This window comes from Sinocyclocheilus rhinocerous, unplaced genomic scaffold (assembly GCF_001515625.1).
Source record: "Sinocyclocheilus rhinocerous isolate Xijiao unplaced genomic scaffold, SAMN03320098_v1.1 scaffold85, whole genome shotgun sequence".
Classification (NCBI taxonomy): Eukaryota; Metazoa; Chordata; class Actinopteri; order Cypriniformes; family Cyprinidae; genus Sinocyclocheilus; species Sinocyclocheilus rhinocerous.
The window spans coordinates 3,099,445-3,113,835 of record NW_015649998.1 but is presented as its reverse complement, the minus strand read 5'-3'; the positions used below and the strand labels follow the sequence as shown (position 1 = coordinate 3,113,835).

General features: G+C 36.0%; 1 protein-coding gene across 2 annotated transcripts in view; it reads right to left on the bottom strand.

Annotated features, from left to right (window-relative positions):
• The window catches only part of LOC107711121 (carboxyl-terminal PDZ ligand of neuronal nitric oxide synthase protein-like), a 133,827-nt gene that overhangs the window by 22,394 nt on the left and 97,042 nt on the right, over positions 1–14,391 (bottom strand). For both annotated transcript variants that reach the window (XM_016516071.1, XM_016516070.1), the window contains one exon: positions 320–481. In XM_016516071.1, the coding sequence (XP_016371557.1) occupies positions 320–481 (162 nt within the window). The remainder of the gene's footprint in view (positions 1–319; positions 482–14,391) is intronic.

Sequence of the window (14,391 nt, the reverse complement as noted above, 5' to 3'; positions counted from 1 at the left end):
CACAGAGCCGTTGTTCACCGACAAGCTGCGCAAAACATGCGCAAAATATGATCGTGGTTTTGCGCAGCTTGTCAGTGAACAACGGCTCTGTGTAGTAAATGCTGCTCCATGTGCCCGCAGGTAATGGAGATTTACCGCTGATTAAAGAACCGACTTTACTGACAAGATGCGCGTTAAATATCGCATGCGATTTATCGTGCAGCCCTATCTGAAACTGTGTTAAAATGTACATAACAAAAACAACCAGAATCCCACTACTTCTACAGGTCTATTAAATGCTCATTTAAGGTGCAATGTTGCAGTGTTGACTCCATCTCACCTGGGCCACGGCCACCTGTGTCTGCTGCTGCTGTTGGGTGAGCTGCTGCTGGAGCAGCTGGAGCTGGTGGTGCACAGACAGGGGAGTGCTGGCTGGCAGCTGACTGCCTGAAGGAAGCAGCAACTTAGGGGAAGCCAGCAGGATGTTGGGCTCTTCAGAGGGCTGGAGAAAAAATGAGAGAACAGTTGTTTTGTCAAGATCGGTAATTAATCTACATGTTCACGATTAAGAGTATATAAAAAGTCTTGTCTTGTGTGAGGATAAGGAACGACATGAAAAAGCAGAATAAGTTGAAAAGGCATTAAAACAGACAATGCAGAATTGGTAAGGGCCTTTAATAATCAGCAAAATAACAATACAAACTAGTTTAGCAGTCATTAGTGCACAACAAACTCCTTTTCATCCCCTGTGCTTTATGCCAATGTCTTTAGCTTAAAAACAACTGCATGCTTGCCATTAGGATTCAATGCACCGCTCTGACCAGCTCTGTGGTCAAAGATGTCTCTTTGCCGGCCCCTACTGAGGTTCACATATTAATTACAGTAGCACTTGCAGCTTGTGTAGCTGTGCAAACAAACAGAGCTCAGAGGGGTGGGAGGCAGTCAACTGTGACAAATTGTTAGTTTTACCCTACACGGCCAACTATTTATACCCCAGTCGGGATGAAAATATGGTAATGCCAGTTGTCAGATATTGACCTCCCACGTACAGAATGAGGGACTGAGTATGAAAGCTGCAGCAGCAGCAGCGGCCAGAGATAAGACTGATTTTGGTTGAGATTGATGTGCTACAAAGAGCCCTTTGAAATATTCAGGCATTGCCTGGTGCTGAATCACTAAACGGATGGCTAGACACACCAAACCAGACCTCAGTCTTTTGAAAAATCGAACATGAGCATCTACTAGACATAAAACTGATATGGACCCCCTAAAGCATGCATTTCAAGTGTCATTTTTTTTTCTTTCTTTCTTTTTCCCCAAAGTTAAAATGTTCTCTAATGCCAATTTAATGTGACAAGAATGCTGTTCAGAACCTGATTCGGTTGTGCTTCAAAGCACTGCTTTTGGAGTGGTCTAAAAACAGATGATTGAAAGTTTTGTGCAGAACTACCTGTACAAACAATGGAAAACAGAGCAGGTCATAAAGGGAAGATGGGGTGAAAAAGCATTTTATATTATATTTACTAACCATGTGTATGCGTATGCATGTGTTTATGTGTAAAATCATCACAATTTAAATAGTAGTAAATAGTAGTTTTAAAATATGCACTACTGATTAAAATATATTTGTTTAAATTTCAACTTAACAAATTTTAAGTTTAAAATTTATTTAGCAAGGACACATTAATGAAGGACAAAAGAACATGGAATTCTTTGTTACACAAAAATAAACTATTTCTAAACAAGTTCTTTTGAACTTTCCATTCATTAAAGAAAACTGAAAAAATGCATCATGGTTTCCACAAAAAATATTAGGCATCACATTTTCAACATTAATAATAATAAATATAAATGTTTCTTGAGCACCAAATCAGCATAATAGAATGATTTCTGAAGGATCATGAGCCACTGAAGAGTTAAGTAATGACTTCTGAAAATTCAGCTTTGCCATTACAGGAATAAATGACACTTTAAAATATATTAAAATATATAAAATAGTTCAATTGAAGTAATATGTCATCATATTTTTGATTTTACTGTATTTAATCAAATACATGCAGCCTTGGTGAGCATAAGAGACTGGCAAATGACATGTAGTCTAATCTAAATGTTTATTGTGTTTTAACTGGTTTTGAGAATGGTGAATGAGGCCTATTATTTCCAGACTGGATGACCCTAGTGGCAGAAAAATCAAATTTTCCTTTAAACAATTCATGATCAAATGGCAAAAATGACTTTTTTTTATATTCCCAGAAAACCATACATCCAGTGAAGGAGGCTTTTACTTAAGATTGATGTCAAATAAGACTGCAGGGCAGTATATTGGAAAAGATGTTCACCTCAGCTTCTCATGTTTTTCATTTCTCACATATTGGTGGTGGTTCAGGTCGACTGATGAGGATTTCCTTCTGTGTGTGTCTACTGACAGCTGTTTATTTGGGCAGTGCTGCAGAATGGCATGTTGTAAACAACACCTGCTCTCACAGACGCCTCACAGTCAATCTACCTCAGCCGGAGACATCCACTGAATTCATAGCTTGAAAAATCTGCATAGTGCGTCTGGGGAAAATATTCTGCGAATTATATTACTGTCCATCTTCTGAAATAAACTGAAAAACTGAAGATAAGCATGACTCTGCTGATAAAATATTTGCTACTTTTGTGCTGTGCAAGTTTGAAGTCATCATATCACGAAGCATAAATCATGAACAAAATCATTTGTTATGTCTGGACTGAGCACACTGCAACTGTCTGAAAAACAAACACAGGAAGAAGTTTGGATGGGCTTAATGAATATTTTCTTAATGAATTAGCACATTCTTAATAAATGATTCATTGATGAATATATTTTACAGACTTCAAATTGTACGGCACAGCTGAACAAATGCTGCAGAAATAGATTCTTGATGTGTGAGACAGACTAAAAAGCTTTTTATGCTTTCTGAGACATGAGATAAAACCGGCTATAGAAATGAAGAAAGAAAAGTTCCTCGTTCTTCCAGAATGCGTTTTTCTTGCTGTAACTCAACAAACGCTATGCTAAATAGTTATAACCCCTGCAAATGTAGCATTCAAGTACAATTAAGAAGAAAATGATACCACAGGATGATTTAAAACTGATTTCCAGCTCCTATTGAATTGTCACCACTGACAGATAAAAAATCTCATGGTTTTGATAGCTTATGGTGTCAAAAACAAACATATTCAAATTAAATCCACATTTATCGCATGCAATAACCATTTTACTGGCGTTTTACTTAAAATGAGGCAAATTAGCAAATTTTTTTTTTTTTATAAAACTATCCAATTTCTTTACAGTATGGGTAATGGAGTTGGCATAAGCAAAAGTATATACAGTATTAAGTTTGCTATTCAAAACCTAACCAAAAGCAAAGATATATTTACAACTGGTCTTTATTGCATTTATTTCCATACTGAATTGAGATCTGTTGTCTACAAATGTTTAATCATCTAAAGCTGTTTACACTGCAAAGTTGGCACAAAAACCATGTTGCGTGTTGGATTATCATGCACAGCCGACAGAAAACAAGACACGAGCCATTATGACAGCGACAAAGTTTATGACTGCTCTAATTTGATATTTCATTTATGCAGAGCTTAAGCTTTTGCTGCTTAGCAAGCACCAGCATTTCCTTGCAAATATAGTTTATCTATGATGGTTATTGGAATATTTCCATCTCTCCACAGGGAATAATTACACTATCATCTGTTCTGAAAGCTGTATGCTTTTTTTTTTGCTGTGTAACAGGAAATACAATGCAGAACAGTCTTTGGTAAATGGTTGTAGAAAACACATCTGTTAAAAGGTATCAAGGGAAATAACGTTCATTTGAGTGCTTTCAATTAACCGCTGCAGAAAAACCTAATTAGTTCATCTGTGCTTATGTGATGTATGTGTAATCAACAGCAGCTACTAAAAGCCTGCAGTGCTGCTTTAGCGATCATCTCCAGGATCCATGAACACCTGAGGTTTTGGACTGGGTCAAATATAAACCTACAGTGGGCAGAAAAAGGCCAGTAAGGAAGAACATGGAAACGTCTGTCATGCTTCACAAACTCAACTCTCTAAAGGATGTTTCACACAGGATGCTTTGTCTCCACACATGTTCCTTTGTTTCTGTAGTTGGCAGTTCTCATGTGGTGGTTAGGGGTTGATGTTGCCCAGAAGATTCCTTATGAAGACTTTCAATGCAATACAATGACAACAATCTCTAATGTCAAAGTATAACATCAAAATGGGAAAAAAATAAAATCACAAATTTCTAAAGAGGAAAAAAAATGGAAAGACTAAGAAGCAGTGTCTATATGTGAGCAAATAATACAGCAATCTATGGCGTACACTGCTATTATAGTACAAATAACCTCATTATATTTCATTGGATTACAGCATGCCTATGGAATATAAGGCCACTGGTGGAGGATGGTTATTAAATAACCTTATAATTATACAGGTGCTACAGCTTACATACAGATCTCCATATTTTCTGAAATGTCACAGCAGATGCCTTGGATTTTCTACAACAGCTGTCTTCAGTTCAGAATTTTTTCATACTTCAAGGTGGAGAATAACAATATCAGAAAAGGTTTTGCTCGTATTTTCTTTACTCTATTTCAATGTTAATCCATTATTATGGTAGCTGCCGAATATTTTTCAACTGAAAGTTCATACAGAGGGTAGGTATATAACACTAATTGTAAGAAACTTGTTTTTCCAATTTATATGTGGATGGACAGAAACTTCTGTCCATCCACATATAAAAGTAAACACTTTTTCCCCACTACTGTTCAAGTTTGGGGTTTCTTTGTTTTGTTTTTGAAAGAAATCTCTCATGCTCACCAAGGCTGAATAAAACACAGTAATATACATTAAACACAGTAATATTGTGAAATATGGTTACAATTTAAAATGACTGTTTTCTATTTTAATATATAATTAATTCCTGATAAGGCAAAGCTTAATTTTCAGCAGCCATTACTTCTTTAGTGTTACATGATCCTTCAGAAATCATTCTAATGCCAATTTGGTCAACAGTATTTTCTATTATCAATGTTGAAAACAGTTGTGTTGCTTAATATTTTTATAGAAATTATATCTTTTTTTTAATACAGTCTTGCTCGAGTATTCATTACTTTAAAACTTTTGAACAGTAGTGTACAATGCAAAACAGAGTTTTGCTCATGGACACTAATTTAATGTACTTGCCTCGTGTCTCCATCAATCTCTCAGCATCTGAAGATTTGTTGGCACAAATCAGCTTAACTTTATCAAATCCAGTAATTACTGTATACTTAAAAGTTGTTTCAAAGCACGAAATTGTGAAAAAGTGAGGCAATCAAATTGGAACAGCTGCTTTTGAACCAGCTCTTACTATTTTCATGTACAAAACGCATCAGACTGAGGCTGAGATTATTAAGACACCTACTAGTCAAAAAACACATCACCGGAAAGTTTGCAGAGTCTCAAAGTGTGTATTGACTTTACAAAGCAGATAAGCTGACTGTCATTCTGAGCAGAAACTTTCTGGGAAAAAAAAGTTGATTCCTACATGTATCCTTCTAAACATCAAAAAACTTCTTATCTGGCACGTAAAGCTAAGATGAAAATGTGCTGAGGTCTCTGATAGTCCAGGATGGATGTTCTGTACTTGAAAGCAATGCATTTAAAAGAGGATTACATCTAACAACAAACTAATCCACCTCTGCCTGAGAAAGTCTGCACATCTTGCATAAAAAAGAAAATATGCTGAGTGTTACAATGTAAGTCTTTCTTTCAAGCACACAATTACTATGCTGGTCTTTTTGATAATTGGTGAAACAATTCAGCAGTCTAACAGCGCTGCATATTCATTATACAAGAAACAAACGTAAAGACCTGAATATAAATAAGGAATTTTTTTTAAACATTGTTTGATATTCCAGTCAGACACAGAACGACACACATCGAAACACACTCAGCAGCACGTGAAATACAACAAGCTTGGGAGCAAAATGCTATAACTCATGTCTTTAGATTAGACACATTGCCTCTCCTGAACTTGTGCAATATGTCGAGCTTTCTGAATATGTGAAGTGTCGGTTGTACCCTAGTGAGAGCACTGAGCCCTTGAGGGTAAACGAAGGTAAAAGAGCAATGTTCAGCTCACAGCTGGGCTGACTGAGATTTGCTAGCGGCCACACAAATGCCCTCATTGCTTTTCTGCTCAGGGCTTTCTGCAAGGCAGATTGCTGCCACGTGTTTATTGACTTTTTTTTTCTTTTCCGGAGACGTCCTTGACAGTGTTAGAGACGTATAGAGGGAATTATTGTGATGTTACACAAATTTGCTTTCTTGCTTCTGGGTTTCTCAGACAAGAAGCTTTTAGTGACAGCATCGAGAAGCACAATATGAAATGTAAAAATGTTTGTTAACATTTGATTGCAAAAGTTACTACAGTACTTTCATAGCAAATGCAAAAACATTTTTTTTTCTTTTATATATATATAAAACAAAAAAAGAGGTGGCACATATTGGCTACCTCTGAATTTTAATTAAACATAAATAATTTGAAATTAAAATAAAACGTAATAAAATAAAAGACTAAACGTAAGAATAATTTATTAATTAATTTTGTTTGATAAAACGGAGTCTCACCCTTTAATAACAAATAAATAAAACAAGATTTAAAACTAAGAATAATTTACATTTATTTAGCAGGTACTTTTATGCAAAGCAGCTTACAAATGATGAATACAAGGCAATAACTCAAGAAGTGCTCGCAATAAATAATTTCAAAAATCATCTAGAATAGTACAAGCTAGAACAGGGAGGGATTTAAGAAATATTTAAAGATTAGAAGTTTATTATTATTAATTTTTAAGTCAGCAGTTAATAACTTAACAGATGAGCTATCACCCATTTCTTGAATATTGTCAATGATTCGATTGCCCAGACAGAGTTAGAAAGATAATTCCACCAGCAATAATGAATTTATTCATTATTAATTTTGTTTGATAAAATGGGTGCCTCACCCTTAATAAGGAAAGAAAGAAAGAAAGAAAGAAAGAAAGATTTAATAATAATTTAGTTTAATTTCTACTTGGATTGTACCACCTTCCTCTGTCATTCACTGGGACCTGCCATTGTTCACCAAACTCACAACAACTCTCTTCTTCTTAAACCCAGTAAAGCAGAAGGATAAAAATGGGAGGGATTCAAAATAACATATATAATACGTAGAAAGTTTTGGACAGTTCTTGTTGAATTAAACATGAAGGGTGAATGAGAGCATAAACACTTAACTACCTGAGTCAGTGCTATGAAGAACAAAAAAATACTTCAACTAAATACAAGAAACTATAGCCTACTCTGAAGACCGTGTCACAGAAATGCTTAAAATGTGATAAAACACCCTTAACTGTGATATAAAATTAAAGTAGACTACATTTCACTTGTAGTCTACCAGCCTCATTAATAAGAAAAATCAAAAGTACAGCTCTTTAATCTAAAGAGATCTTGAGGCTTTGTGGCCCTTGAGCTTTTCAAAGTTGAGCAGCCCTGAGGACAGGAACATGACATTGGGGACTAGAATACAATGCTGAAGGATTTCAACAGCAAAGACAGTGAGCACTGTTACCTTTCTCACTAACATGACAGTCTTGAGACAATAATGTCTGAAAAGTCACAAGAGAAAACCGTTTGCATTGTTATAGTTATAACACTAAAAGTTGCCTGAGGGTACAGGCACACCCTAGACAATAATACAGCTTCAAAAAGATCAGACAAAACTAGTGTGTCCACATGGATTTCCTCCATTGAGATGTCAGGATTTAAAGAGTATAGAACAATGACCTGAAACATCAAACAATCTCAAATAACCACTTTTTACAGCAAGTTTATAAAGGATCCTTTTCCCACTGTGGTGGTTAATTCAGCACCTTGAAAAATACAGAATGGCATTAAATATCATGAGCTGGGATGGTTGTCAGACACAGTCTGAAGGAGAATCAAAAGAGGTCCAAGCTGTTAAATAACTAACACTAAAGATGATCAAGTGCCACCATAAAGCTGTTGGCTTTTATTGTCTTCCACGCTTTCAAACTAATGTTAAATGTCACTGTAACACATTAGCATATGGATAGAAGTGAATGAACTAATCATGCATTGAATAATCGTGCATCCTTTCAAAATTTATGACTGAATGAATTATAAAGACAAAAGGGCTTTGTTATAATGTCTGAAAGATCATTGAGAGTGAAATGCCAAAGCTTTATCAGCATTTAGACTACACATCTCAGCATAGTCGAAGTTGCTCAGTTGAAATTCATTTGTAGTTTGCTTTTTTTAGGCATCCATTGTTACCTAGCAGAGACGATTCAGTATCTGTTTGGTTCCCTACAGTTAACAGTGTTGGCGCAGAAAGTGCAAAGGCTGTTTTCTGTATGAATACTAAATCAACAGTAAGAAAGGTGTTTATTTTCTTTCTAACTGTCCATCTCTTCTTTTCTATTTCATTCTTTGTTTGCTGGAGAAAAAGCACCTTACGACTTTTCTGTTCGTGACACTGTAATGCATTGGCATGCCAGAATACAAGCTTTTCAAAGATGACATATAAAAATAATACACACAAACTGCACAAATTTACGAACGTATGTATGTTTTTCTATAAGATTTGTGTTTAAACACTTAAGCGTAAAAAGGGACTAACTTTTCTAGGTATATGAGTTCATCTCTCAAAAACTCATGCATGGCAAACATCAAAGTGATAAAACTAAACTGGCTGCAAAGGCTCTTGACGCAGAAAGCTTTTCCTTTTCCAAGTCTGTTCTTTTATGCCTCCTCTCAGCTGCAACGAAATGAATGTGTTTAGAGGGAAAACAAAGGAAAAGGATGCTAATTAAGGCAAAGTAAGGCAAATCTACAATCTACAGCACCACGACAAAAGAAATTGTGTCTAATGGCGCTTTTCCACTGCATGGTACGGCTCGGTACGGTTCACTTTTGGGGGGTTTTCCACTGGGTACAGTACCTGGTACTTTTTTTAGTACCACCTCGGTTGGGGTTCCAAGCGAACCGTACCGTTACCAAAACGTGACGTGTAAACTCTGCTGATCACAGATTGGCCGGAGAGAATCGTTGCTTCCTGCGTCACTGAACTTGCGACACAAACACAAAAGAACCGCTAGATTTAAATCAGCACAGCCAGCGAAGCATCGAACGCAACTGTTTTGAACGAGCGCACCTTTTTTTAACAACCAAAAAGTGGCTGTTCCCCCTGTTGAGGAAGTACAGACGTTCCTCTCGTTGATAGCAGAGGAGCGGCTCCAGCGAGAGCTTGATGGGGCGACGCGGAATGAAAAAGTTTTTTAGGAGTCGCGGCAATAGAGGCGGCGCAACTATAACGACATGTGAATAATCCCGCCCACTCTAAAGCGGTACTAAACTGCAGTGGAAACACAAACCGAGCCGAACCGAGCCGAGCCGAGTCATACCACACAGTGGAAAAGCGCCATAAGAGCTGTGAGCTTGCTGTCTGAATTGAATATGATGGAAGAGGAAGACTGGTAGCAGTGAAATAATACAAACACTAGAAATAAATATATAAAATCTATATGTACTTGTTTAGCAGACAGTATTATCTAAAGCAACTCTGAGTGATATATTGGCAAAATAAACATTTTATCTGTTACATGGGAATCGAACCCATGACCTGAGCATTACTGGCATCATGTTCTGTTATTGTGTGCAACAAGGACAGTGGTTTCTGTTGCCCAACTAAACAACAGTGAGCAAATAACTCTAAATAAAAGTTACTTATTCAGTTACTAAACAAAAGTAAGTTATTAAAAAACAAAACAACAGAAAAAAAGACGAGTAAAAAGAGTGCAAGACGAGCATTTGTGGTTAAAAAGTATATGCATTTTTTTGTTTTTGTTCCAAAGTCTCCCTATTTTTTAACCAAATCTTTTTTTTTTATGAACAGACACTCTTATATCTGATTTTATCTGGAATAGGAAAACCTCGGAAGCGTAAAAATATACTGCAAAGACATCGTTCTTGGGGTGGACTGTCTCTCCCGAATTTTCAACAATACTATTGGGCTTCTAATATTAAATTTATGTTGTACTGGGTTAACCCTTCTGACAGTCAAGCATGGCTGTTGTTAGAAAAAGCTTCTTGTAAATCTGCATTATCTGCTTTACTTTGTACAAAGATTCCTCTTTCTGACCCAGTGTCTAGACATTCTCTGAATCCAATTGTTAGAGCATCTTTTAAAATATGGAATCAGTTTAGACGAGCTTTTTCGCTTACTGATCTCTCAATGCAGGCTCCTATCATGAGAAATCATATGTTTCCTCCTTCGATTACAGATGCTGCTTTTAATTGCTGGGTAGAGAAAGGACTTGTCACATTGAAGGATCTATATAGTGATTTTCGGGAATGGGGATCGCGATGCTGGCTCAACATCGTGATGTCTATCAGCCATCAGCGATGGATGATGGCATTGTCTATCGGTTCAACCCTAATGAAGAAGCACACCAAACATCCCTCTGGCTGCTCTAAAGTGTCTAACCACCAACCTGGTGCAAACAGCAATACATTGGGGGAGGATTTTCTAAAATTGAGCACTAGGGCAAAAGTAAAGCTGCCTCTTACACGGATACATGGGCTGAACTTGTTTATCATGAATTATCCAGAGAAACTGACATTGCTTTGAAACACATTTTGGCTTATGGGTACCATAGCATTTCAGGCCTGAGGACTCTTGAGAGCGAGTCTCCATACCACCATTCCCCAAAATCCCATCTCCAAACACTTTTCACATTAACAGTCTGATCTGGATAGACACTACTTCTCAAAAATGAAGAAACAGGGCTATATTTACACAGTCTTCGCACTTTCAGTCTGTGATGTCCAGCTCCTCGGGGGTCTGGCTGGTTTGAGTTATTCTACCTGCATCCAGGAGATATATGGTCCCTGTAACTAAAGGGAACTAATTCGTGGTAGAAACTTGGCTGTTTGCCTGGCAGAGATTGTCTGATATGATCAGAGCTACACAGTAGCCTCATTTCTCTATATTTCAGCCTCTGCTATGAAATTCCCAAAGCAGTAGGCTGCCACAGAGTTTCCAGACTGTGGTACTGAGGTCTGACATTGGGTAAAGTTCAGAATAGTTGAGAAGGACTAATTGCTTTCATTAGTTATTCAGTGACCGTTTTGTGCAGAAATCCTCCAAAGCACACTGCGGTCTCTTATACAATGGGATGCAACCACTTGTGCACACCAAGAGTCCCTGGTCCATTCATTATCAATGCTCAGAGAGGAACACCATTCAAACAGTCACAGAAACTCCAAACTTCTCATTTTATTAGAAAGCATCTGCCAATTTCCAAAAACAATATGGTGGGGTGAAACAGAGATTTGCTGCTCTAATTAACTGCCTGCAGGATAGGAAACACAATAAACATGGTAATTTGTTCTACTTTGCATATTAAACAAGCAAGCACACACACATACACACACACAAATTCCCGTTTGTAAATGTTATTTTAAACTGATGTAAAGCCAAACATCCCACATTTAATGGGTATAATATATAAAAGATTCAAGCTCTTTATATTAATTAGTTGAGGCAGCAAAAAGATGCCTCAACTAAAAAAGAAAAAAAAAAATCAGATTTTCAAAATGGTTCTAAAATGAATCAATTAAATAAAATTATATAATAATATTAACAAAATAAAAATAAAAATAATAAAATAATTCATTTAAATAAATAAAATATAATAAAAAAATAAAAATAAAAACCTCTCTTTAAAACATTTTCAATTCAATTTAAATTAAATCGGAGTAGCACACCAGACCATTTAGAGTGTTATTTATTTCTCCGCCTTCCAATTTCGATTAGCAATTAGCAATTATAATAAAGTGACAAGGTCATGTTCAGAATGTGGATTAAAAATGCACTTAAAAACGATAAGGTCACATTCTTAAGTAAAAATACCAGCCAAAATAAAATCTGTATGTGTATGAATATCATTTTAGAAGGGACAAAAAGATTAGTATTCTGCTCACTAACTAATATCCATTGACTCAGACTTAGGGTACATGACCTCAATATAGACCAAGAGCCTTTCAGCAAGCCATTACAAACATTCCCTCATAATTTGACTTACTAATCAATTCTACAAATGGATCTCCAACCATGAATCAGGTAAAGCTTCTCTTTAAAGCATGCACTGGGATTTTAAAACATTTCAACTACTGAGGAAGAAATTAATATAATCTAATAATTAGCTAGGTTTAAAAAAAAAATACTCCAATATAAGCTGATGTTCATATCGGTAGACTCAAAAGGCACATGGAGTTGACAGAGCACAAGCACAATTGACTGTAGGCTTACCGAACAGCTCTGACACTTGTACCAACCCTAAAAAAACAGCATGAACTCCTACACAATCAGTCCATTTCCGCTCCACAAGTCCTTGAGGATGGCATGAGTATCCCTGTTCTGCAGAGTACAAGAATCTAAAATGATCTGCTTATGTAGGAGTATGACAGCACGCTCTCAGAGGCTTTAATTCATGAAGACGTTTGCTGAAATGCTAAATTTAAATCTCCTGCCAAAAGTGCCAAATGTACACATGTATGATTCAGTTATAAAAATGACATTTCTTTGAAAACCAGAGAGAGACAATAATTATTTTTTAAGATCAAACAACCTCTTCGATTACATTCACAACGTTGGTGTTTGGAACTGACAACCGTATTTACTGGTAATCTTATACTGTCCCATTCACACAACAGCAGGCAGAAAAGGATAAAATACTGCCTGTATGATCAAGCAACCAAAGTCAGTGACTTGAATAATATCTGTTACCATGGTAGTAGTAACAGATGACAACAGAAAATGTCAGTGGGTGTCATATCACACATATCACCTAAACTTGTGATTAAAGTTTGTCTGTGACTCCAGTAAATTGAAGCTAGTCGGAAATAGTTGTAAAATTCTGGCAAATAACTTTTTATATAATATTATGGCCAGAAAACGATAAACAGCCAATATTTTAAATCTATATTATAATAAATTCTACATTATTACTATTTTGATTAAAAATAAAAATAAAATACTGAAAAAATACAATCAATCGATTTATATGTATTGTTTTTGATTTAGGCGTCATGGCATTATAAAATGTACAGAATGAAAAATGAGCATAGATTTTGAGATTTGCTAAAGACTGAAGTTTATAAAAAAAATTAAGACTGTTAAATGATAAAGTAGGGCTGGGTAATTTGGCAAAAAAAGTTTGACCAATTCTCGATTTATTAAAATATTTTTAACTAGTCAACTTAATGTAACTACAACATGATTCAAATAACTTTTTCTTTATTAACCCTCTAGTTAAAGAAAATTCTATTCCAAGTGCACCACACATGAAGTTGTCAACATTATGTAAATGTTAAACAAATCACTTATTAAATATCTTTGCAGAAAAGATGCATGAACTACAACTACATCCTGTACAAACTTGTCTTATACATGTTATATGTTCAGAAATAATAGGCTACAATGAAAATGCTTCAAAAAAGTCTCAACAGTCAATGTAATTCAAATTCAAAATGACTGACTTTATACATAGAATCCAAAAATTGCACACTTGTAAATATATCTGTACATTAATTTAAACGGTTACATTTCTCTATATTTCTACTTCTGTATATAGTGCATTATTTAATTTTCTGTTTTTCTTATATTAGTGTTATACTCCATCTCTACTGTGTAATTCCTATGTCTGCTGCACTAGTTTGCACTATGTCCATACTTTCTTCTGCACTTGGAAGCTCCTGTCACCAAGTCAAATTCCTTGTGTGTGTAAACATACTTGGTAATAAAGCTCTTTCTGACTTCTGACGGTATAACACCAGTAGACTATTAATAATAAATGTTCTGTGAAAACAATGAACAGCAGCTTTCAGCCTGTCACCATGATGCAAACATGAAATATCAGACATACAGTAGTAGTTCCAATCTCTGGTAGTTCTTTACAGGTTTTTTTATTCGATTGCGCTGCTTTTCCATTGCTTTTTCTATGTAAACATGAACGCGTTTGACTGTTGCGCTCGCGTCTCTTGCAGCGTCTCATACATTAAAACGGCATTTTAAAAACGCGGCGCTCCAGTTAAGAGAAGTTCAACTCCCATCTTCTTGCATGTTTTTCCTATTCCTCTGCACGCGTCGCATCTTTAACAACACAAAAGCGCATTCTGTGTAAATGGCGCCTCACGATATGAGCGCGTCACAGGTGAGCGGTTAATCACATGCGCCGACATGCGGTTGGATCGTTCTTTTCATCTTTACTGTTACTACTGGCATATTGTCGTGTCTAGTTCTGACGTTTGGTAATATTTCTATT